The sequence below is a fragment of the Pristiophorus japonicus genome, chromosome 11 (assembly GCF_044704955.1).
Source record: "Pristiophorus japonicus isolate sPriJap1 chromosome 11, sPriJap1.hap1, whole genome shotgun sequence".
Classification (NCBI taxonomy): Eukaryota; Metazoa; Chordata; class Chondrichthyes; family Pristiophoridae; genus Pristiophorus; species Pristiophorus japonicus.
Window position 1 is genome coordinate 126,098,066 of NC_091987.1, and position 26,883 is coordinate 126,124,948.

At 46.3% G+C, this 26,883-nt stretch overlaps 1 protein-coding gene across 1 annotated transcript in view; it reads right to left on the bottom strand.

Annotated features, from left to right (window-relative positions):
• Window positions 1-9,149: 9,149 nt before the first annotated feature.
• LOC139275573 (protein FAM124A) overlaps window positions 9,150-26,883 on the bottom strand; it is a 78,069-nt gene continuing 60,335 nt past the window's right edge. The window contains exon 7 of the mRNA XM_070892743.1: window positions 9,150-10,010. Coding sequence (XP_070748844.1) covers window positions 9,150-10,010 — 861 coding nt within the window. The remainder of the gene's footprint in view (window positions 10,011-26,883) is intronic.

Here is a 26,883-nt window from a genome sequence, read left to right on the forward strand (position 1 = left end):
TTATTCTTCTAGCTCAGCAAAATCTACATGTAACCTTTGCTACATCCTGGGAGCCCATTTCCATGGCTGTAATGGTACTGATGGTGGTTTCTTCCTTACCGATTGACATGTTGTACACTGACTGATGATGTACTTTATGTTTATCTAAACCTGGCCACCATAAGTAACTGTATATAAAGCTCTTGGTCAAGCACATTCCCTGATGCTGGTCATGGAGGTCTCCTAATAATTTGGACCTGAGCTTATTTGGAATAGCTGCTCTTGCACCCAACATGATACAATCTTTATCCACTGATAATTCATTCCTACGAATGAAATATGGATGAATATCTTCTCCAATACCTGATTTGGCCAGCCATTTGTTGTGTAATCATACACCTTTGACATAACTGGGTCACGTTTGGTTGCTCTACCAATCTCTTCAGCTGTGACTGGCAGCTCATGAATGTATGAAAAATAGAACAATTCTTTCCTATTGCATGTAACTTGTGATGAGGATGGCAACCTGGATATAAGCATCAGCATTACCATCTGACTTAGGTGCAACAACAATGGGTGTAGCCCAATTACTTAGATCTGTGATGTCACTCCTGGATTTATTTTCGCTCTTTATTCCAGTTCCGTTCTCACTGCACTCCCACTCGGGTCCACTCCATCTGTCAGATGTATATAAAAGCATCCTGCACCAGCATTGAGCAGTTCAAACTCCATGGCCTACGGTTTCAATTCGGCTGTGCCGTTTTTTTCAGGCACAATTCACCCGGAATCGGCCAGATCAGTATAAAAGATTACGGTATTTTAAGGCAGCGCAACTCGAGATGTTCAGCACAACTCGAGATTCCGCGATCTTTTGCGCTAATTTAAATAACATTGTGCTGGAAGCCGGCCCCGCCCACACAACCAGAATTTCTTTACATTTATTAAGAAACTGACTACTGTACTCCAAATGGTTCTGTATAGTTTTTTTAAAGTCATTTTAACTTATTCAAAATCAGGTTACTCACAGGTGGTCATTCTAATCGGAGCGAGGTTGGGAGTCTCCTGGTTAAGATATGAACATTCCTGTCCTGCAAGAGAAAAGTTAGAGCCGGCCAGCATAGGGATTACTAACGTGTAAAGGGAGTGTAGCCTGTAACATGGGTATAGTGGTGTACTTTATTCTCTAAGGTATAAGGAGCGATATGAAAAACGAAAAACTTGCATTTCTATAGCACCTTTCACAGCCAATGAAGTACTTTTGAAGTGTAGTCACTGTTATAATGTAGGCCCACAGCAACCAAGTGTGCACAGTAAGCTCCCACAAACAGCAATGTGATAATGACGATATAATCTGTTCTTGTTATGTTGACTGAGGGATAAATATTGGCCAGGAGAGTGGGGGTAACCCCCTTGCTCTTCTTCCAAATAATACCACGGGATCTTTTACACCCACCTGAGAGGACAGATGGGGCCTCGGTTTAACGCCTCATCCGAAAGACGGCACCTCCGACAGTTCAGCACTCCCTCAGCACTGCACTGGAGTGACTTCCTAGATCCATGTGCTCAAGTCTCTGAAGTGGGACTTGAGTCCATGACCTTCTGACTCAGCGGCGAATGTGCTACCGACTAAGTCTCGGCTGACACTAAATGTGAAATAAATGTAATTCACTTAGAAATGCATTCTGTTCATTCATATAGTACTTGTAAAATAAATTAGTCTGATGGTTTACAACTGGCCTCATCTTGCTATAATGCACCTTCTGAAAGATAGCAGAAGTACATATGGTGACACAGTATCTAGTACACACAAACAGGGCTCTTATTATTAGGGCCTTCGGGTCACACTATTGTTTAGCTGGATATCCGGCAGTAAAAGTACTCTCTGGATCAGAGGGGAAACAGGGAATGACCGATAACACTGAACCTGAGAGGAAGTTTGTAACAACTGTTGATGTCACGAGAGTTGCCGTACATGATGTGGTGGACTGCAGTATTATCCAACCATCATAAACGGCTTTATACATGAGGCTAGTGGACTCCGCTAGACACTTCTTGGCATGGTTCCCCCAATACCTATACAAAATGCTTGCTGCTCAGAAAGCACCCAGCATTTAAAAACAAGTCCCATGGAGTCCAGATTCCCCCAGGCTCAGCAGCCAATGTGGGATGCTGCTGATCCTCCAGGCATTGGTGTCCTTCTCCTCACTCTGAGGAAGATCGTAGTGAGTCTCCCAGATTGCCCGATCTGCTGAGGTCATTGATCTTTTTCCATCCCTGCTTCCATGTGCACGGAGTTGTGAGGTGCATTGGTGCTGGTGGCCACCTCCTACCATTGTCCTGGGCTACTCTTCTTGGCCAAAGAGGTAGGTTTTAAGGAGCATCTTAAAGGAGGAGAGCGAGGTAGAGAAGCAGAGAGATTCAGGGAAGGAATTCCAGAGCTTATGGCCCAAACAGTTGAAGGCCACCAATGATGGGGCAGAGGAAGTAGGGGATGCACAAGAGGTCAGAATTGGAGGAAAATCGTTCTCAGAGGACTGCAGGGTTGGAGGAGGTTACAGAGATAGGAAGGCTGTGTGGCTCACTCTGCTCCTTGGAAACCAGCTCTATTGCTTTGCGGTTTAATTTAAAATGGGTGCCTGCCCCTTTAAGTTGCTGCAGGTCTTCATGTTCTGCTGTAGAATGCAATATCTTGCTCCCCTGCTGAGCAAGCTGTCAATGAGAGGTGTTTTCCAAGCCTGGAACTTGCCCATCATAGTTAAATGAGGGTGACCTCTAAATTCAAGTGGGGTCAGTACACTACGAGTCTGGTGGGTACGAGCAGCCACGAAAATGTTCTCTGCAAAAATACAATCATCAGCCAGGGATCCCACCTTCAAAGGGACTCTCACGCCGTGCAGGATCGCCTACTGTAAAAGCATTATCGGAAGTGATTTCCATTGACACGTTTTTTTGGGACTTTCAGAAGGAGGCCAACAAATGTCTGAAACAGCCATTGTGAATGTTCAACAAGGCATCAGAGGTTCTCGGCTGCCATTTTGTTTAGTGCACAACCTGCTCGTTACCATAGAATCATACAGTACAGAAGGAGGCTATTCGGCCCATCGAGCCTGTGTCGGCTCTTTGAAAGAGCTACCAATTAGTCTCACTCCCCTGCATTTTCTCCTTGTGAGATGGGACATTATTCTCTTCCTCCAAACACTTCTCTTGATGGTTCAACAATCAGAGAAACAAAATTAATCTACTCCGTGGTCTGTCAATCCATCTGTACTTCTATGTCAAATCGTCCATTTGTTCTGGGGATTGATGGTAGGAAATTTTCACAAACACTGAAGACAGAAGTAAAGTGAAAAACAATGTACCCATAGTTCTCACAGCAAGTTGCTAAGAGTTTTTGCTAAATATTATAGGAGGTTAAGAGCACACATATTTTTATTGCATAGAGTTCGTAAATACAACTGTCCAAACTAAGGCATTAGACAACATCACTAATCCCTCAGTCTACATTTTATACTCATTATATGAACCCTAAGAAAGACTAGGCCAGCAGATGCATGGAAACACCATTACCTACACCCTCTCCTCCAAGTCACACACCATGCTGACTTAGACATATATCGCCATTCCTTCATCACTGGGTCAAAATCCGGGAACTCCCAACCTATGAATATAACTGTAACTTAATTTACATTGTTTGACAACATTAGTTCTGAGATGAGAACGTTTTTAAACCGAGGGCCTCAAATTGAAATATTTGAGACGAGAATTGCTAACCTGACCATATCATCTGTGCATTTCTAGAATAGATTGAAGTAGAGAGGACGGCAAGTGTCATGGCCAACTGTAGCATGGTAAGACATGCATTCCACCCATACTACCCCATGTGGTGAGACACCAATCATGGCCATACAGCCCTAGTACAAGAGCCATGCTTTGGTAATGCACTTCCCCAAAGAACTGGACGAAGAGTCATTGGTCCACTCTCGCTTACTGCCTTCTGATTGGCCATACAGAGGCTGAGGCATTGTTGGAGGTGAAAACCCTCATTTTTATGCCAGTCAGTAATTTGCGATTTAATTTAAAAAATCAGTATGGGGGAAGAGGGACAGGATAAATCTTCATTTGGAAAGACATGAATTAATCAAGGATAGTCAGCATGGAAGGTCGTGTCTGACTAATATGATTTAATTTTTTGAGGAGGTAACCAGGAGGGTCAATGAGGGCAGTGCAGATGATGTAGTGTGTATGGATTTTAGCAAAGCTTTTGATAAGATCTCATATGGCAGACTGGTCATGAAAATAATAGCCTAAAGGATCCAGGGCAAAGTGGCAAGTTGGATCCAAAATTGGCTCGGAGGCAGGAAGCAAAGGGTAATTGTTGATGGGATTCCAGTCGGATTCCGCAGGGCTCAGTGCTAGGTCCTTTGCTTTTTGTGGTATATATCAATGACTTGGACTTAAATATTGGGGGTATGATTAAGAAGTTTGCAGATGACATTAAAATAGGCTGTGTGGTTGATGATGAAGAAGAAAGCTGCGGACTGCAGGAAGATATCAATGTACTGGTCACGTGGGCAGAACAGTGGGAAATGGAATTCAATCCAGATAAGTATGAGGTAATGCATTTGGGGAGGTCTAACAAGGCAAGGGAATACACATTAAATCGTAAGACACTGAAAAGTGTAGAGGAACAAAGGGACCTTGGAGTGCAGGCCCACAGATCCCTGAAGATAGCAAGCTGGGTAGATAGGTGGTTAAGAAGGTATATTGGATACTTGCCTTTATTAGTCAAGGCATGGAATACAAGAGCAAGGAGGTTATGCTTGAATTGTATAAAACACTGGTTAGGCCGCAGCTGGAGTACTGTGCAGCTCTGGTCATCACATTACAGGAAAGATGTGATTGCACTGGAAAGGGTGCAGAGGAGATTTACAAGAATGTTGCCTGGACTGGAGAATTTTGGCTATGAGGAAAGATTTGAGATGCTGGGTCTGTTTTCTTTGGAACAGAGGAGGCTAAGGGGAGACTTGATTGAGGTGTATAAAATTATGAGGGGCCTAGATAGAGTGGATAAGAAGGACCTGTTTCCCGTGGCAGAGGGGTCAACAACCAGGAGGCATAAAGTAATTGGGGTGGAAGTTTAGAGGAGATATGAGGGGAAATTGCTTCACCCAGAGGGTGGTGGGGGTCTGGAACTCACTGCCTGAAAGGGTGGTAGAGGCAGAAACCCTCACCACATTTAAAAGATACTTGGATGTGCACTTAAAGTGCCGTATCCTGCAGGGCTATGGACCTAGAGCTGGAAAGTGGGATTAGGCTGGATAGCTCTTGGTCGGCTGGCGCGGACACGATGGGCCGAAACGGCATCCTTCCATGCTGTAAATTTCTATGATTGTAAGAGGAAAATGAGGAAGTGCATCCAGGGAGACAAAGGAACTAGAGTGAAAATAAAATGCTGGAAATACACAGGAGAAATGATAGGGATGGGCAATAAATGCTGCACTGTGCAGCCTCTGCCAGCAGGGGGTGCCCAAGACCTAGCCCGGCCCGCCCGGCTTTTTGTAGCCTGACCCCCGACCCCATGACCTTCAGCAAGATCAGCAGCGAGTTGACTGCAACCCAGCTCTTACTCCAGAGTGAACTCCCGCAATTCAGGGCCTGGGCTGCCAGCTTGGAGCCGACAGTGAGAGAATATTCATCCGCTATTGGCTGCAGTTTTTGAATATAACAATGTTGATACAATGTCCACAGTGACATTTAACAACACACTCACATATTTATCACAATAATCTGTTAATTGTTAAAAAATAGTAACACGGCCAGTGTACATTATATTTTATTCATTCTCAGGTTATTGCTGGCAAATTTATTGCCCATCCCGAGTTGCCCTGAGAAGATGGTGATTAGCTTTCTTCTTAAAACGCTGCAGTCCATGTGGTGAAGGTGCTCCCACAATGCTGATATTCTTTGTAGTTATTTGATACAACGGAGAGGTTTGCTAGTCCACCACAGAGGGCAGTCGAGCATCAACCATGTTGGTCTGGGACTGGAGTCATGTAGCGGCCAGACCAGGTGAGGACAGCAGGTTTCCTTTCCTAATCTTAAGGCATTTTTCTGTCCAGTTACACTCATATCTGCAAAAGTCACAAATATATCACAAGCTCTTTTGAAAACTCTGGATTTATCAAGACGTCTGCAGGGGTAAATATGGTGACTGCTGAAAAAAGTTTTAATATATGGCCCCATCGCACCCACAAGTACAGTACTCGAAGCCAGTTATTTACACATCAACAGTATTATCTAATTCCCATTAAAGACATGAATTCTACTTCAGAAAAAAGCACTTTAATTGTAGAAACCAGTTACAATGTACAGTACACAGGGAATGTGGTATCGGGTTAGTTCTCTGTAATGTGGAGCAGGCAAACAGTGCTACCTTACTGGTCGATAGAAAGGTGCTCGGCCAACCTTCCTTTTGTTTGGTTGTCCAGCAGGATATGACACAATAGGGCGACCTGACCAATCCCATGGCCCCAATGGGTGTTCGGCTGGAGAACAGTGACCCTATCCCTGAGCGAAGCTCCCATTGGGAGCATGGAATCTGTCCATTTTCTCGAATGAATAAATCGTTTCCAAACTTATCATTGCACAGCCTTTGTATGCTGTTGATATGATGAGAATAATGTGTGGCTTTTCTTTGGCTATTTTCCATCCTTACGCAAAAAACAATTACTCCAAACAAGGATGAGGGACTTTAGTTACATGGCAAGACTGCAGAAGCTTGAATTGTTCTCCTTAGAGCAGAGAAGGTTAAGGGAAGATTTAATCGAGGTGTTATTATGAGGGGTTTTGATAGAGTAAATAAGGAGAAGCTGTTTCTACTGGTGGAAGGGTCAGTCACCGTCGGTTACAGATTTAAGATAATTGGCAAGCGAAGTAGAGGGGAGGTGAGAATCGTTTTTTAATGCAGCAAGTTATGCGGATCTGGAATGCCCTGCGTTAAAGGATGGTGGAATCAGATTCAATAGTTGAATGGGAGAGTGGGACTTATTGGACAGTTTTTTCAAACAGCTGGCACAGGCACGATTATTCGAATGTCCTCCTGTGTTGTATGATTCTATGAAGGACCTTTTCAGGAAGGCAGTGCACCTTTAATATAACCTGTGACCCAGCCCAGGCCATGCTTGGATAACATTAGAACTCACTGCTCCATAATCCTTTATGGCAGGAGTTTAGCGGTGAAACTGTTGAAGCACAGACGTAAAACTGTTTGCCGATCTAACCATGTCAGATCCAAAGTTTTGGCAAAGAAGGGAATTAAAAACATCATGGAGATCAAAGGAACAACCTTTAATGCCCTGCTGAAAACTGCTGGGAACCTCACTAACGCCAGAAATGCGTCAACTATTTTACCTGTTAAATAAAGATAGGACATTACACCATCACTGCATTTAATGTAATGGTGAGAAGGAGTTGTAAATTTACAAGCACCGCATTAAAGTAAACCCAATAATGTGCATCGCATTCTGTTTAAACCCTGGGCCTCACTGTTGCAAAACAGAAACACAGCAAATAAAATGGCGCCAACATTTGCATTTAACGGGATCAATTTACTCATGTCACCGATTCCCATGGAGATGTGATGGTGTTTTTTTTTGTAGGGAGGGTGGGGTATTTGAGCAATATCTACACTCCTCCGAGTTGTCAACTGTTTTTGCACTTAGGGTTACAGAAACAAGACCGATAGATGGAATTAAGATACAAATCAGCTGTGGTCTAATTGAATGGTGGAACAGGCTCGAGGGGCTGTTCCACCATTCTTGTTCCTATGTACCACTGCAACAGTAGATGAGGTCATTACTTTCATGGGTGTGAAATATCAGTATGGCGGGGAGGGTGAAGAATATAAGGGGCGATTTTACTGGCAGGGAGTCAGGCGAACATTCTAGATAGATGCTGTCCGATCTCCTGATACGAGTGGCTGATGACCAAGGCTCCTGGGCATCAGCCAAAGATCAACGGTCAGAATTCCATTTCTAGTCATGTGCTGTCTTCAACGCGTTTCGAGTTATTAATATTTATATATTAGTTTAATGCCTTATAACGGCGAGTTTTATCAATAGACTCCATTTTTACTTTGTACAATAAATAATGCCGGAATACTTCACACTGTACAAGGATCAGTGACAAAAGACTAACGACTTAGTATATTAAGAGTTAATAGCCCATAAAGTGATGCCATAAACTAAAATTAAGATTTGGATTTTATTCAGTCAATTAACGATGATTCAATTTATCAAATCACCGATGGGCCGAGTCTAAATGACTACAAGATGGGAATGACCACATGACGTTATTCTCACCCCGAATGTGGGAGGCGCAGACAAGTCTGATTTTTATTGCTCATCCCTAGTTGCCCATGAGATGGTGGTGGTGAGCCGCCTTCTTGGACCACTACAGTCAGTGTGCTCCAGGTGCTTCCACAATGCAGTTAGGTAGGGAGTTTGGGATATTGACCCATCAGGTAGATAGTACTTGGCTGAATCAGCCTTGAGGAGGGCATCGATTTTCCAATTGCCATTATTTTAACACTAGTATTAACCCAAAATGGATTAAGGTAACATTGGTCAGAAAACCTAGGCCCAATTTGGTTAAAATTTGTGATCAATAAAGCAGTACAGGTGTTTAAACAGTTGCTTATCAGGAACAAGTTGAAGGATGTTTGAACAAAGGGGCCACAATTCTTGCCATCAGGAATTTAAGTCTTGGAAGCCAGAAATTCCAAGCTGTAAACAAATTGCTCACACAGCAGTGTTGGCTGCTGTGATCACCTCAGTACTTTTATTCTTGAAGTCTTTAACACATTCCGGATTTCTGAACAAAGGCTGTGGTGTGTTGAAAAATGTTTAAAAAGTGGCACTTCTGAAGGGATTTTTTTTTAGTCTGCCGTCATCGGTGATGCTTCCGAACAGCTGCGTTGCTATCGGTAACGCCAAAGCTCACCTTGACCCCCAGCAGCAAGGCGACCTGGGTTACTGTTAGCAGCACTCTTCCTGCCTCCAGCTTAACACACTGTATAGGTATTATTAACCACCAGCTTAACACTCTGTATACGTATCATTGTTCAACATATTTAGTGATAACAGGAAGGAAATCTTGCCCAACAAAATGGGTCAGATGTAAAATTCCTGCTCTCCCTCCTGAGGAGCAGTGGGTTGTTGGCCTTCAGGGCGGTTTTCATTTTCTGTTTCCCTTTTTCTTTCCAAAGAAGAAGATTGTTTTGCTCTGGAGCAGAGCCAAGGTGTCGCGGTGAAGGCACGGGGAGATGGTGTGCGCGAGATTCGGCAGCAGGAAGAGAATTGCGGGAACTGAGGAAATGAACTGGAGGGCAGCTGACAGAAGGAAGGAAGAGAATCATCCATCGAGGATAAAGGTCTGAAGAGATCCGGCTTTGGTTTGCTGCGGCACTTCCCCAGTGAAGGAAGAGCGGCGTCTAAATCTTTGCCAAACCCATTCAGCGTCGAGTGGGTGGACAGGCCAGACAGGTCGGAGCAGGACGTGGTGAGCCCAGTGTCGACATCGGTCTCTGCCGCATCTTCCAGGCCATGGACGGCGATCCCAGAGGTGACGCCAAGTGCCGGGATTCTGATTTTCTGACCTCTATGGCGTGGTGAAAGGGCCAGATCGCCCAGCGGCGAGGATGAGGAGGATGCTGAACTGCTGAAGGTCGGCAGACAGAACAAGGACTTACTGCGCTGGGCCACTCGTGAATTGCCAGAGGCACTCCTGGCCGTCCTGCCGGCATCCCCTTGGCAACCGATCCAGATGTCTTCTTGGGAACTCCCGCGGAATTGGCTGAACCCACTGGTGTGCTGGGGTTTGTGGTTAATCTGCCGGCGGCGACGGTATCTGTCTGGTGCATAGCCGAGGCACTGGGGAAGGAAGCAGCGCGGAGGGATGGAAGAGGTGCTTCTTGCTGTGACGAACTGAGGAACGACACTCCTCCTCCACGAGCTTCTGGACAAGCCCCGTACCTATAAAAACAACATTTCAAAAAACGTTCATGGCCACACATACTGCACATACAGTCTCCTGAACGATTCGCTTGCTAAATTATCAATTAATCTGGTGCCGGGTTTAAAAGGGGTCGATTTTGACTGCCGTTCACCTGGTGTTATCGGGGCAGTAATAGCCTCTAAATGGGATTGGTCGCCTTACCGCCAGCAACGTGGTCGGCTACATTTCGAAAGGGGATTTCCGTCGGATGTCCAAAGCGCTTGCCTATTTCAAACGATATGTCCCTTTTAGTATGGAAATCAGGGTGGTGCTGCAATGTAAATAGGATACTGATTGCCATTTTAGGTCAGAGCTTGCACAGTGCACAATCCGCCGGCGATGGATCTGAAGAGGCTCCTGCCAAAGGAATGTGTCAATTTAATTTCTGGGCCTTGGAGGAGCAGGAGTGTACCTCCAGGGACCACACAAATAATCTGGGCAATTGCCGCTCTGGGACGCCCCCCCCCCCCCCCCCAATCGACTGGAATGAGCTTTGATACAACCTCAATTGCACCACTGTTTCAATTTTGTGTTCTGATGGAGGGCACCCATCCGAAACTTGTCTTCTCTCATTACAGATGCAGAGTCAATTTTGATCACTTCACCTGAGGAAGGATATTGGGACTCTGGTGAGGGGCAGCGAGGATGACCCCCAGCCAGGCATCATTGAGCGTTTAAGGTAAATATGATGCCTTGGCTTTGTACTTGCAGGAAAGATGGGAAGTGAATATTGGGCGGGTTCTATTACGGGCAATCTGCTCTGCCAGTTTTATTGCCCCAATGGTGAAAATTAGAAGTCCCCCATTGGGGTCTCATAGGCAATCTGATCCGGGTATTCAAGATTACTAAAGTCATGGGCCCCATACATGCCGATTGTGCTTGATGTGACAGGGTTGGGTAGAACTAGGGCCACCCATAAAATTAGAAAGCACGGTGTGAGGTTGGATATCCAGTGGGTCTTCGCTCTGTTGAAGGGGATTCCAGAAGTAGTAGTGGGGCTGGATTCCTTGCAGTCCTTCAAGTAGGTGATAGAAGCATAGGAACAGGAGTTGACAATTCAGCCCCTCGAGCCTGTTCCGCCATTCAATTAGATCATGGCTGATCTGTACCATAACTGCTCTACCCACTTTGGTTCCATAACTCTTAACAGCCTTGCATAACAAAAATCTATCAATCTCAGTTGTGAAATTTTCAATTGACCCCCAGCCTCAGCAGCTTTTTGAGAGAGCAAGTTCCAGATTACCATTGCCTTTTGTGTGAAGGACTGCTTCCTGACATCCCCCCTGAATGGACGACCTCTAATTTTATGCTTATGCCCCCTTGTTCTTGGCTCCTCTACCAGAGGAAATAGTTTCTCTCTGTCTACCCTATTAAGCATCTTAAACACCTCAATTAGATTACCCCTTAATCTTCTATATTCAAGGGAATACAAGCCTAGCATATGCAACTGTCCTCATAATTTAAACATTTTAGCCCTGATAACATTCTGGTGAATCTGCCCTGCAACCCCTCCAAGGCCAAAATATCCTTCCTGAGATGTGGTGCCCAATACTGAATGCAGTTCTCCAGATGGGGTCTAACCCGAGCTCTGACAGCTGTAACATCACTTTCACCCCTTTATAGTCCATCCCCCTTGAGATAAAGGCCAACATGAAATTATATCGGGGAACAAGGAAATGGCAGACTTTAAACAAATATTTTGTACCTGTCTTCACAGTAGTATACCAAAAAGAGTGGGGAACCAAGGCGCTAATGAGAGCGAGGAACTTAAAGCAGTTAATATCAGTAGAAAAAAAGTACTTGAGATACTAATGGAACTAAAAGCCGACAAATCCCCTGGACCTGATGGCCGACATCCTACAGTTCTAAAAGAGGTGGCTGCAGAGATAGTGGATGCATTGGTTGTGATCTTCCAACATTCCCTAGATTCAGGAACAGTCTCAGTGGATTGGTAGCTAGCAAATGTAACCCCGCTATTCAAGAAAGGAGGGAGAGAGAAAACCAGAAACTACAGGCCCTACATCAATAGTCTAGAAAATGCTGGAATCCATTATTAAGGAAGTATTAACAGGGCATTCAGAAAATCATAATATGATTAGGCAGAGTCAACATGGTTTAATGAAAGGGAAATTGTGATTGACAAATTTATTGGAGTTTTTTGAGGATGTAACTAGCAGGGCAGATAAAGGGGAACCAATGGATGTAGTATAAATGGATTTCCAAAAGTCATTCAATAAGGTGCCTCATAAAAGGTTGTTAAGCAAGATAAAGGCATATGGGGTTGGGGCTAATGTATTAGCATGGCTAGAGGATTGATTAACAGACAGAAAACATAGAGTAGGAAGAAATGGGTTATGTCCAGATTGACAGGCTATAACTAGTGGGGTGCCGCAAGGATCGGTGCTGGGGCCTCAGCTATTTACAATCTATATTAATGACTTAGATGAAGGGACCAAGTGCAATGTATCCAAGTTTGCTGACGATACAAAGCTAGGTGAAAAAGTAAGATGTGAGGAGGACATGAAGAGTCTGCAAAGGGATATAGATAGATGAAGTGAGTGGGCAGTAAGGTGGCAGATGGAGTATAATGTGGGGAAATGTGAGGTTATTCACTTTGGCAGGAAGAATAGAAAACAGAATATTTTTTAAATGGTGGGAAACTATTAAACATTCAGAGAGATTTAGGTGTCCTGGTACAAGAAACACAGAGAGTTAGCATGCAGGTATAGCAAGCAATTAGGAAGGCAAATGCCATGTTAGACTTTATTGCTAGAGGGTTGGAGTACAAGAGTAAGGAAGTCTTGCTACACTTGTACAGGGCTCTGGGGAGACCACACCTGGAGAACTGGGCACAGTTTTGGTCTTTTTATTTAAGGAAGGACATACTTGCCATCAAGGCGGTGCAACAAAGGTTCATTAGATTAATTCCTGGGATGAGAGGGATGTCCTATGAGGAGAGATTGAGTAGACTGGGCCTTTGCTCGCTTGAGTTTGGAAGAATAAGGGGTGATTGCATTGAAACATATAAGATTCTGAGGGGGATTGACAGGATAGATGCTGAGAGTTGTTTCCCCTGGCTGGAGAGTCTAGAACTAGGGGGCACAGTCTCAGGATAAGGGGCTGGCCTTTCAAGACTGAGATGAGGAGGAATGTTTTCACTCAGAGGGTTGTGAATCTTTGGAATTCCCTGCCCCAAAGTGCTGTGGATACTCACTAGTTGAGTATATTCAAGGTTGAGATAGATAGATTTTTTGGACTCCAGAGGAATCAAGGGATATGGCGATAGGAAAGTGGAGTTGAGGTCAAAGATCAGCCATGATCTGATTGAATGGCGGAGCAGGCTTGAGGGGCTGTATGGCCTACTCCTGCTCCTTATTCTTATGTTCTTGTGTTCCATTAGTCTTTTAAATTATTTTTTGTACCTGTCCAGATAGACGGAATTCTGACAAATGAGGTGATCACAGCATATGGAAGGTCAGAGGAAATGATTATAGACAAGGGATTAAGAAGCCCGTAGAACTTGGCAGATGATCCAGGTGGGGCGTCGCAGAAAATACTTTGAAAGAGGTCCCTTTTTTTTTGCCTTTCCCAGAACGTGGACTTGTAGGAATGATTGATCGGTTGGTGCATGGGCAAGGAATCAGTAGAAGGATGGCCTTTTCTCATCCTGCATATATAAATGTTAAGAGATGTTTTTGGTTTGATTCCTGTAATGATAAGCAACTGGCCAGCTTGGTATCCCGCCTCCTGGTTGAGTTTGGGCCATCCCATTGTTATGGGTGCAAACCCACCGCTTAACCATTCTGTGGTACTTTATATTAGTATGAGATTATTCCTCTGCCCCCTCTATCTGTTTAATCATTTTTCAATAGTGCATACATGGAAGTAGATTTTATTATCCTTCTGATAACATAAAATTGCCTTGGTTTGCGGAAGGCCACTACCAGAGGGTGGGTCAGTATTAAGCGCACAGCCATGGCTCAGTGGTACATAAGAACATAAGAAATAGGAGCAGGAGTAGGCCATTTGGCCCATTGAGCCTGCTCCGCCATTCAATAAGATCACGGCCGATCTGATCTTGGCCTCAACTCCATTCCCTGACCCCTCCCCATAACCCTTGACTCTCACCTCACCTCTGCGTCAGAGGTCATGGGTTCATAGTCCCACCCCAGAGACTTGAGCATAAAATCTAGGCTGACACTGTAGTGCCGTACTGAGGGAGTGTCGCACTATTAGAGTGCTGACTTTCAGTTGGGACATTAAACTGCGGTCCTATCTGCTTTCTCAGGTAGACATAAAAGATCCCATGACACTATTCGAAAAAGAGCAGGAGAATTCTCCCCAGTGTCCAGCCAATATTTATCCAGCAACCAACATCACTAAAATTACAGATGATCTGATAATTTATGTAATTTCTGACTGTGGGATCTTGTGTGCAAATTGGCTGCCGTGTTTCCTATATTATAACAATTACTGCACTTCTAAAGGTGCTTCATTGGTTGTGAAGTGTTTTGGGACATCCTGTGGTGGTGACAGGCGCTGTGTAAATGCAAGTGTTTGTCCTTAAGAATGTAACCTATCTTGGGTTCAATCTACCTTGAGTCAATGTTAAGGTTGTCTTTTTGCAACTAATTACTGACAAACATTGTATGAGCAAAAATATAATCACCCCAAAGAGTTATGGGTTTCGAAGACCTGGGTCCATTTTTCAATGATTATTTTCTTCCACTAAAGTCTCCCTGGATTACAAACCTAACCCAATTGAGTGGACCGACTGGATATCTACTTCCTCTTACTCTGCGGGCTAGGGCCCATTTTCCCTACCAGTCCAATACGGCAAAAGTTTGTGCTATTTTACAGCTAGTATTGGAATTGTGCCTTTAGTTCATGCACCGATTTACCCTAAAATTCTGCAGCTGTCCCTATGGAGAGAGCACACTCCCACAATGTCTTGTGGCCAGTCAGTGGATTAAGAAAATGGTTCCCATTTCATTCAAAGTTGGGACTTTATTTAGCTTCACTGTGGACGGCTCTCAGTGTTAAGTGTGTGCTAAATGATGTATAAATCGGTTCCCTTGTAGAGCCAAAGCCTTTAAAGCCTATTACCTCACTCAGGGTTACCTAGCACTGCCTGGTATCTCCCGCTCATGTGTGTGCCAGAGAGAAAGTGCTCTAAATCCACATGAAACGGGTACTGACTAAAACAACAAAGACCATTTGTCTACTTGGCCACTCAATCACTCGGTCAACACTGAGCGACATCACAGCGACTTAGTGACAACTTAAAGCAGATATCAAAAAGCTGTGCCCACACCGTGCTGGGTTATTCAAGTATTTCTGCTTTATTTTTAGTAAGCATCGCTGTTGTTAGTATCCTTTTTATCTTCTGAAGGTTCTACTAAGGGGGAAAAATTAGGCTACTTACCACCACCCATTTGTGCTGAATCCCGCTCTAAGGCTCATCTCTGGTGTGGGATTCGGAGGCTGCCATTTTGATGAGGGCCATACAAGTCTGGAGGTTGACGTCAGTCGGCATGCAACGCCGACGTAATGCTACGCTCTGCGAACTTGGATCTTTGCAATGAGTTCAGCGCTGGGTCCTAAGATCACTCTGAAAAGCAAGTGTTCAGCAGACTGACAAAGACGCTGTCAGCACTTTGTAAAGGGACACACACACCTTTCAGGTAAGTTTGCATTTAGGCTTTTGGACTAGACTTTTAAAATATTTTATTGAAGTAGTTGCTTAGTGCAATACATGATGAACATTTTTGAAGTGTGCAGAGAGTGCTGCTGGATGCTTGCGAGGTCTCATATGGTAAAGGAAGGTCTCTGAGAAGACAGAAAATGCTGTTTCTCTCTTCAAAGATGCTCCCTGACCTGATGAATATTTCCAGCATTTTCTGCATTTATTTCAGATTTGCAGCATCCACTTGCAGAGGGAAGAGGAAGAAACAGAAGAGGAGGAAGTGCAAGGAAAGTTGCAATCCAGACAGCCCGTTTCTGGCCAGGATATCCGGGATGGAATCATCTGCCTGTGATAACAGTGACCACACCCCCAATTCCCCTTTCATAATTTGTCCCACACCTTACCTTCCCTCAGTTACTGACCATCACAGCGTCCTCTTCGCCAAGATACTGAAATAAACGCCATCACAAAGCAAATTTTCCAATCCAACTTTATACATCTATCCATCCAATGTGACATTGAGAAATCATCTAATAATCCTTATACATTCCCTTAGTGACTGTCTTATGTGTGCCTTTGCCTATCCTACTGATGACACACAGTGCTACCCCAGTGGCTGCAGCATGGCTGATGGAAGGCAGCTGACTTTCAGTGGGGAAGACTGCAGATGGCCTTGCTGGTCAACCTTGAGGAGCTGGTTACTGGGAGTGTGAAATCGAGTGACAGTGTTTCTTCTTCACTCTCTTAGTCTTCTCTCTTCTTCTTAGTCAAACACTGGCTGGGCAGGCTGCATTTCTTGGCAGTGTGAAATGAGGAAGGCACAAGGGTGGAGTTGTGGTGAGGGGAGGTGGGAAAGCAAGAGGTGCATGTGAGAAGCAGGATAATGTATGAGGATACCAGCACCTTGTATCCTTTCAGCCCTGCCACTGGCCAAGGGCTCAGCTATGTCCCTACCAAGAATAGCCAGCACCGTCTCCTCCAAGAGGGTGAGGTGAAGCTAGGAATGGGAGGTGTGCCTCGTGTTTGGTACAAATTGTTGGTAGATGAGTGATGTGGGGGCGGGGGGTGGGAAGTCGTGCATTGAGCAGTATGGGAGGCTGGTGGAGACGGCTTTTGAATATTCATTCAATGACTGTAACCAGTTATCTGAGGTCATGAAGTTTCTTTGAGCACTGGAGCCAGGTGGTGGGGGAGACAATGCTGGCAGTGACGGCCTCGGAGATGTACTCCCACATTGTTCTTTCTGCAGGGCCTCCTGGCCCCTGTGGGTAGAGGACCTCTTTGCAGTGTTGACCCCCTGCACAAAGCCGGAGTGCTGCATACGAGACCCTGGGTGCCCCTTCCCTGACCTGCTGAGCCATTTGTGTTAGTGCTGAAACACTTTTCCTATTTTATTTTGGTGCAGAAGGCAATTCAGCTTTAAGAGCAGAAGACTGTCATTTGGGAATTCTTTTTAATGTAAATTTTTTTTCAGGAGGCAGTTGAGCTGCCTATTTTTGAATGATTTTTATTTTTATCGTTTTAGAAGGCAGTTCCCCTTTAAGGGACCGATACTGCTTTCTAAAATGACAGGCTAGCTTTAAGAGAAAGCTGTCTTTGCTGCACTCACGTTGCAGCCACGCTATATTGGGCTTCCTGTTGCGACTACCACCACGAAAACCGGCCTTGCACAATGAGCTTTGCGCTGGGCTAATGTTAATTAGGAGGCAGCACTAATATTCAGGTGCTACTAGCGTCATTAATTTCGGCGGCCGTTAACGGCGGCCCGTGGTATCGATTCCCAGTGCTCTCAAATTTCTAGGCCAAAGTTTTTACTCAATCACGGTCTATTTTGACCTTTGGAGTGAGCGACCAGGAGAGGGCGCTGGTCAACTGCCCTATATTCGCCATCGGAGGCCCCCCACCCCCTCGCCCGCCATTTTGAGGCACCGGCTTTCACTTAAATCTGGCAGGTGAGCCGAGGACAGAAAACAGACTTGTGATGCCCTGAAGTGTGACACTTTTGTGTGGTGACCCTTCTGTGGTGCCCATGTTTTCAGATGTGATGCCTATATAGGAACTCAGGAATAGGAGTAGTCCAATCAAGCTCTTAAGTCTGTTCTGTCATTCAGTCCCAGGGCTGATCTGTGTCTCAACTCCATCTAACCGCCTTTGCTCCATATCCCTGACCCAACCAACATCAACTAATCTGAGTCTTGTAAATGTCAATTGACCCCCAGCACCCACAGCCTTTTGGGGAGACAGTTCCAGATTTCCACTACCCTTTGTATGAAAAATCATTTCCTGATTTTACTCCTAAATGGCCTAGCTTTTATTTTAAAATTGTGTCCCCTGGTCCTGGATTTCTCCACCAGAGGAAATAGTTTCTATCTGCTCTATTGAATCCTTTAATCATTTTCATCAACTCAATTAAATCACCTCTCAACCTTCTAAAAGGAAATGCCAACTAATTAACACTTTAAGCCCACAGTATCATTCTGGTGAATCTGCGCTGCATCCCCTCCAAGGCCAATATATCCTACTTGACAGAATCTAGTATCCCAGCTGGGGTTCAGCCAAAGCTCGGTACAACGGTTGCATTAATTCCTCACTTTTGTGTTCAAATCCCCTGGAGAGAAAGGCCAACATTTTATTAGCCTTTTTGATTGCTTTCTGTACTTGTGCACTAATTTTTAATTATTTGTGTACATGGACACCTCAATGTTTTTAGTACATTTTTTTAAGGCATGATGTGACAGGCACACTAGACATTGGACAATGTGCGTGTGTGAGTGAGTGAGAGTGAGTGTGTGTCTGTGCATGTGAGTGCGTATGTCAGTGCATGTATATGTGCATGTATATGTATGTGAGAACGTGCGGGGCACGAGAGTATGTATGTGAGCGAGTGTCCATGCATGTGAGAGATTGTGAGTGTGTGTGTGTGCGAATGCGATTGTCTTGTGTTGTGTATGTGTTTTTTCACTGAAAATGTGGTAAAGACAATAATTTTTTGTGGTGCAGTGTCTAATTTAGTCCACTCAGCAGGTATATAATTGGAATGTCAGTGCTGAGCAGAAAAACAAGCACACAATATAACACAAACACAATATAACACATGGAATTGCTTTGAGGGCCTGAGAAAGAAAGAGAGAGAAATAAAGAGAGGGGAAAAGATAGACTGTGGCCTACAAATTGGATAATGTCTGAAAGCGGTTTCAAGAGCCAGCGCTATTTGCCTGCACCTGTTGAAAGTGGTGCAGGCAGCACGCAAAATTCATGCTGCCTGCTCATTATATTGACCTCAGCGCTAAACTTGCTGCTGATTGGCTTAGTGCTGAACAGGGGCACAATATCGGGTGCAGCCTAAAGGCCGGTAATGTTTGACCTAGGTTCTCGGCACTACTTAAAGGGGAGGTGCTTTGTTGCAGCAGCACCTCATTGTCAGTCAGGCTGAAGCCATGGCACAACAACACAGAGAGAAAGCAAGAAGGTTTTCGGATGTTCTTGAGGCAGTGATAGTGGCAGTAGAAAGGCGGCGGGATGTCCTGTTCCCGTAGGGTGGCAGGAAGCCATCCAAGCCCACTTGCAGAAGGCTCTAGCAGGGGATAGCTACTTCTGTCATGGCCACCAGTGTCGTGCCGAGGACAAGGATCCAGTGCCGAAAGAAGTTTAATGGCCTCACGCGGCAGGTCAAGGTGAGTGAAGGCTTCAGCAAATGCTATATCCCATCATCTGCACCACAAGCCTCACACACTGCTTGATGCACCACACCCCATCATTCACCTACCAACAATCTCTACCCATCACCAATCATACCTCACAATCAGAGCTGCGCCACTCTCTCAGCCTTACCACTGCTGCAACACTCACATGCACATCTCACAACTTGCACACACTGAAAGCTATTCAACTATGGCAGGCACATCACCCAAACACATTGCTCCACAGTCACTCACACATGTCCCTTTCTCTTGCAGCCCAAAGCGGCTCACAACCGCCGGGAGCAGCGGCAGGCAGGAAGGAGCCAGGCCTCTTTATAGACCCTCAGCCAATTGGAGGGGTCTGTGCTCCACAAAGCCCTTGCTGACAATAATGGTATGGTCATTCCTAATCCTTCTCGCATCCCACAATCTTGTCTCAATTACACGCTGCTGACGGTGTATGCATGGACATGGTGCTTTCCCCCCCATCACAAATGGACTCTTGTGCCTTTCTGCTTTCAGATACCCAAGAACCGCCAGCAGATCAGCCTGCCCCTCATGTTGGGGAAGAGATTGAAGAAGAAGACGACGACACACCATCACTGCATCTGACACTTGCAGACACCAGCTCAGAAACTGGCAATATGCAGAATGTAGATGGTAGTATAGAGGGGTGATCTGCACATGGTGAGGCACTGGGCACGAGTGGGCTGCAGCAAGGCCTGGGGGAAAGAGTAGCTCAGGGGCCACCTCCCCGGGAATTTGATGAGGCAGCCTTCAGTAGAAGGGTCATACACACTAAAATCCTATGTGCAATGGGAAACCTGCCAGTGAGCCTTTTGTCTGTGTCAAGGAGCAGGCAGAAGTCCGGCTCCAACATTAGGCAGGGCTTGGTGCAGAGCTTGGAGCCCATTATTTCCAGGCTGGAAATGATGGACAACTCCAGGAGAGACCTTGTGGACCCAGCCATGATGCTGCGTGTGATGGGCGATGTCGCGGTTTCCATTGCAGCACAGGCGGAAGCGACCCAATGTTTCAGCGCTGCAGTGGAAGCTCAGACTGCTGCCATCATGGCTGGGTTTACAAGTGTTGGAAAGGGCTTGCAGGGTGTCGTGGCAGTTCAGCAATCTGTCCTCCAACAGATTACTAGGCATCCTGAGGTGCCACCCAGGGGATATGGCAGTGGGTCTGTGGAACAAGAACCTGCTGACCTCTCTCAGGTGGACAGCATTCTTACTCCCACACAGCAACTCGCCATTGTCCTTGTCGCTGCCTGTCAGCCAGTCAGCCCAGACTGCTGCCGCCCAGGCAGAGGTGGTGCAGTCTGCAGCCGGACCTTCTAGGCCGACAGCTGCTCGAGGTCGTCCTGCAAGGCCATCTGCAGTCTCCCCAACGGAAAGTCAGCAGCCTTCCATCAGCCATACAGCAGCCACTTGGGGAGGACTGCATAGGAGCACTAGAATAGGAAACGACACATGAACGACAGGCACTAAGGGATTGCACAAGGGTGATTAGTTCATAATGTAATGTTGATTGAACCGTGCTAAATGTATTAATTTTATTGGAATGTTTATTTTGTGGTGGCTCCCATTTTAGCTTTGTACCCAGGAGGATGCTGTGATGTTCCGTGATAAAGGGATGGTATGATGGGGATATGGTGAGCAACGGGGATCTGGGGTTTCATTCACTGGAATCAGACTCTGATGAGGTCTTCACAGACGGCCTGTTGGGAAGGGGGATCTGTTACCTGTCTCCTCCCTTTCTCCTCCTCTGAGGTAGTCCTGCCATCCCTGGTGGCAAGGGCTGTGCCCTCATAATGGCCAAGTTGTGAAGCATGCAGCAGACCACCACAAAATATGACACCCGCTCCATCCTGCACTGGAGGGCTCCTCCCGAGCGGTCAAGGCAGCAGAACCGTTACTTCAGCAACCCGATGGTCTGCTCGATGATGTTCTTGGTGGCAGCATGGCTGTCATTATCTGAGTGCTGGGCAAGCGTGGTGGGATTGCGGAGGGGAGTCATCAGCCAGATGCAGAGCGGATAGCCCTTGTCTCTGAGCAGCCATCCTTTGGATTGATGAGGTGGCTGAAAAATTGCAGGCTGGACACAGGATGAAGGCATCATCTCTGCTGCCAGGATAGTGGGCATTGACCATCATATGCTGGGCGTGGTCGCACAACAATTGCACATTAAGTGAGTGGGAGCCTTTGGAGTTACGGAAGATCTCAGGATTGCAAAGGCACATGGGTGCAGTCGATGGCGTCCTGCACCATGGATGGTGCTCGCAGGCCGTGGGGCCGCGCAGAATGCTGGGCCAGGTCGCCACGCTGCTGTTTCCGCTCCCCGGCCTGGCCGGCCTGCGAGCACCATAGGAGCAGGCTGGGGAGCGGAAGGAGCAGCGTGGCAGCATACCACTCCAGGGAGCAGCTCGTGCTGGAGCAGGTGAGCAACAGCAGCGAAGAGGGACGTCACCAAGATCCAGGTTGGTGATTGGAGAGTGGGCAGGTACATCAGGAGCGGCGAGGTCGGGGCGAAGGAGCGGCGAGAGATTGTAGAGGGACGTGATCGGGGCCCAGGAAAGGCGCGAGTTCGGGGCCCAGAAGAGGCAAGGACCCAGGGACAGCATGGGCCAGCCCTCACTGCGATATATGTGTGCACACTAGGTCCGTGCAGCAGAGCAGGTTTCCAGTCATCTTGGTTAATCCTAGCTCTGTCAAGCCTGTGTGATGGCTGGTGTGCAACGGTCACCACAAGTTAAAAAAAATCCAAGCACAGGCATCTTCCACCCTTCAAGATTTAGTTCGGACCTGGAATTTTAGGTCCATCATTGAAACACCTGTGAACATTTTGACGTATAAGCAAGTCATCCTCGATTTGAGGGACTGCCTATGATGATGATGATGATGCACCATGGAGCAGCCTGATATCCTGGCAAAGCCACATGCGCGCTCCTCCTGCTTCTCTCTGCTGATGTAGAGAGCCTCTGTCACCTCCTGGATACAGCAATTGACGGCAAACGGGAGATGTTAGCTATGCCTCCTGCTGCAGAATCAGAGAAGTTTACAGCACGGAAGGAGGCCATTTCGGCCCATTGTGACCGCGCGGCCAACAAGAGGCTATCCAGTTAAATCCCACTTTCCAGCTCTAGGTCTGTAGCCCTGCAGGTTACGGCACTTCAGGTACACTTCCAAGTACTTTTTACATGTGGTGAGGGTTTCTGCCTCTACCACCCTTTCAGGCAATGAGTTCCAGACCCCCACAATCCTCTGCGTGAAGAAATTTCCTCTCAAATCCCCTCTAAACCTTCTACCAATTACTTTAAATTTATGCAGCCTGGTTGCTGACCTCTCTGCTAAGGGAAACAGGTCCTTTCTATCCACTATATCGAGGCCCCACATAATTTTATACAGCTCAATGAGGTCTCCCCTCAGCCTTCTCTGTTCCACGGGAAAAAAAAACAGCCTTTCCAATCTGTCCTCATAGCTTAGATTCTCCACTCCCAGCAACATCCTCGTACATCTCCTCTGTACCCTCTCCAGTGCAATCACATCCTTCCTGTAATGCAGTGACCAGAACTAGAAACATAGAAACATAGAAAATAGGTGCAGGAGCAGGCCATTCAGCCCTTCTAGCCTGCACCGCCATTCAACGAGTTCATGGCTGAACATGAAACTTCAGTACCCACTTCCTGCTTTCACGCCATACCCCTTGATCCCCCGAGTAGTAAGGACTTCATCTAACTCCCTTTTGAATATATTTAGTGAATTGGCCTCAACTACTTCCCGTGGTAGAGAATTCCACAGGTTCACCACTCTCTGGGTGAAGAAGTTTCTCCTTATCTCGGTCCTAAATGGCTTACCCCTTATCCTTAGACTGTGACCCCTGGTTCTGGACTTCCCCAACATTGGGAACATTCTTCCTGCATCCAACCTGTCCAAACCCGTCAGAATTTTAAACGTTTCTATGAGGTCCCCTCTCACTCTTCTGAACTCCAGTGAATACAAGCCCAGTTGATTCAGTCTTTCTTGATAGGTCAGTCCCACCATCCCGGGAATCAGTCTGGTGAATCTTCGCTGCACTCCCTCAACAGCAAGTATGTCCTTCCTCAAGTTAGGAGACCAAAACTGTACACAATACTCCAGGTGTGGCCTCACCAAGGCCCTGTACAACTGTAGCAACACCTCCCTGCCCCTGTACTCAAATCCCCTCGCTATGAAGGCCAACATGCCATTTGCTTTCTTAACCGCCTGCTGTACCTGCATGCCAACCTTCAATGACTGATGTACCATGACACCCAGGTCTCGTTGCACCTTCCCTTTTCCTAATCTGTCACCATTCAGATAATAGTCTGTCTCTCTGTTTTTACCACCAAAGTGGATAACCTCACATTTATCCACATTATACTTCATCTGCCACGCATTTGCCCACTCACCTAACCTATCCAAGTCACTCTGTAGCCTCATAGCATCCTCCTCGCAGCTCACACTGCCACCCAACTTAGTGTCATCCGCAAATTTGGAGATACTACATTTAATCCCTTCGTCTAAATCATTAATGTATAATGTAAACAGCTGGGGCCCCAGCACAGAACCCTGCGGTACCCCACTAGTCACTGCCTGCCATTCCGAAAAGTACCCATTTACTCCTACTCTTTGCTTCCTGTCTGACAACCAGTTCTCAATCCACGTCAGCACACTACCCCCAATCCCATGTGCTTTAACTTTGCACATTAATCTCCTGTGTGGGACCTTGTCGAAAGCCTTCTGAAAGTCCAAATATACCACATCAACTGGTACTCCTTTGTCCACTTTATTGGAAACATCCTCAAAAAATTCCAGAAGATTTGTCAAGCATGATCTCCCTTTTACAAATCCATGCTGACTTGGACCTATCATGTCACCATTTTCCAAATGCGCTGCTATGACATCCTTAATAATTGATTCCATCATTTTACCCACTACTGAGGTCAGGCTGACCGGTCTATAATTCCCTGCTTTCTCTCTCCCTCCTTTTTATACAGTTCAAGCATAACCCCCCTGCTCTTGTATTCTATGCCTCGGTTAATAAAGGAAGCATTCTGTATGCCTTTTTAACCACCTTATCTACCTGGCCTGCTACTTTCAGGGATCTGTGGACATGCACTCCAAGGTCCTTTTGTTCTTCTACACTTCTCAGTGTCCTACCGTTTAATGTGTATTCCCTTTCCTTATTAGCCCTCCCCAAATGCATTGCCTCACACTTAAATTCCATTTGCCACTGTTCTGCCCACCTGCAGACTGGAAGGATCTGCTGGCGAAGAAATTGAGGGCCACGGTGACCTTGAGGGCTACTGGGAGAGCCATGTTCGCCATGCTCTGAAGCTGCAGGAGGGGGCAGAGATCTATGACCACCTCCTTGGTGAAGCGGAGCCTCCTAATACAGTGCTCCTCGCTTAAGTGAAGATAAGAGAAGTGCTCTTGGAAGAGCCTAGGTGGGTAAGGCCTCCCGTTGAGAGCCCTCCTGGTCCTCCTCCTCCCTCTGCACGCATCTTCTCTTTGCTGCCTCCGCCCCCCTCTTCCGAAGATACTCGAGAGCGAGGGGGATTGCCAGTAGAGGCCCCATGACTGTGAGCAAGTGTTATGTGCAGGAGCCTTTAATGAGAATGAAGGTGTTCTCCACTTGCACCAACACTCCATCACCTCAGCAACTTGAAACGAGTTTAGAAAGCTGCGGGAGTTTCAGAAAGTTACACAGAGCCAGTCAAACTGAAAAACCATGTCAGCTGTAAGTTGTTGATGATGATCCCTTTATATATCGCTGCTGGAGGCACCTTCCTGCTACTTCCAGTGTCCCTGCCTACTATGTGTGTGGGAAGTGTGTCCAGCTGCAGCTCCTGACAGACTGCATGATGGCACTGGAGCTGTGGATGGACTCACTCTGGAGCATGCGCGATGCTGAGAATGTTGTGGATAGCACATTTAGTGAGTTGGTCACACTGCAGGTAAGGGTTAGGACAGATAGTGAATGGGTGACCAAGAGACAAGGCAGGAGCAGAAAGGTAGTGCAGGAGTCCCCTGCGGTCATCTCCCTCCAAAACAGACATACCGTTTTGGATAATGTTGGGGGAGATGACTTACCAGGGGAAGGCACCAGCAGCCAGGTTCATGGCACCATGGGTGGCTCTGCTGCACAGAAGGGCGGGAAAAAGAGTGGGAGAGCTATAGTGATAGGGAACTCTATTGGAAGGAGAATAGATAGGAGTTTCTGCGGCCGCAACCGAGACTCCAGGATGGTATGTTGCCTCCCTGGTGCAAGGGTCAAGGATGTCTCGGAGTGGCTGCAGAGCATTCTGGAGAGGGAGGGTAAACAGCCAGTTGTCGTGGTACATGTAGGTACCAACGATATAGGTAAGAAGCGGGAAGAGATCCTACAAGCTGAATTTAGTGAGCTAGGAGTTAAATTAAAAAGTAGGACCTCAAAGGTAGTAATCTCTGGATTGCTACCAGTGCCACGTACTAATCAGAGTAGAGGGAGTAGGATAGTTAGAATAAATACGTGGCTTGAGCAGTGGTGCAAGAGGGAAGGATTCAAATTCCTGGGAAATTGGAACCAGTTCTGGGGGAAGTGGGACCTGCACTTGGGCAGGGCTGGAACTGATGTCCTGGGGGTAACATTTTCTAATGCAGTTCGGGAGTGTTTAAACTAATAAGGCAGGGGGATGGGAACCGATGCAGCGAGACAGGGTGAAGTAATATGGAGTCAGAAACAGATGGTAGAAAGATAAAAAGCAATAGTGGAAGGTCGAGTAAACAAAGGCAAGAAACAAAAAGGGCCACACTACATCATAATTCTAAAAGGACAAAGGGTGTTAAAAAAAACAAGCCTGAAGGCTTTGTGTCTTAATGCAAGGAGAATCCGTAATAAGGTGGATGAATTAACTGTGCAAATAGATGTTAACAGATATGATGTGATTGGGATTACAGAGACGTGGCTCCAGGATGATCAGGGCTGGGAACTCAACATCCAAGGGTATTCAACATTCAGAAAGGATAGAATAAAAGGAAAAGGAGGTGGGGTAGCATTGCTGGTTAAAGAGGAGATTAATGCAATAGTTAGGAAGGACATTAGCTTGGATGATATGGAATCTATATGGGTAGAGATGCGGAACACCAAAGGGCAAAAAACGTTAGTGGGAGTTGTGTACAGACCTCCAAACAGTAGTAGTGATGTTGGGGAGGGAATCAAACAGGAAATTAGGCATACATGCAATAAAGGTGCAGCAGTTATAATGGGTGACTTTAATATGCACATAGATTGGGCTAGCCAAACTGGAAGCAATACGGTGGAGGAGGATTTCCTGGAGTGCATAAGGGATGGTTTTCTAGACCAATATGTCGAGGAACCAACTCGGGGGGAGGCCATCTTAGACTGGGTGTTGTGTAATGAGAAAGGATTAATTAGCAATCTCGTTGTGCGAGTCCCCTTGGGGAAGAGTGACCATAATAA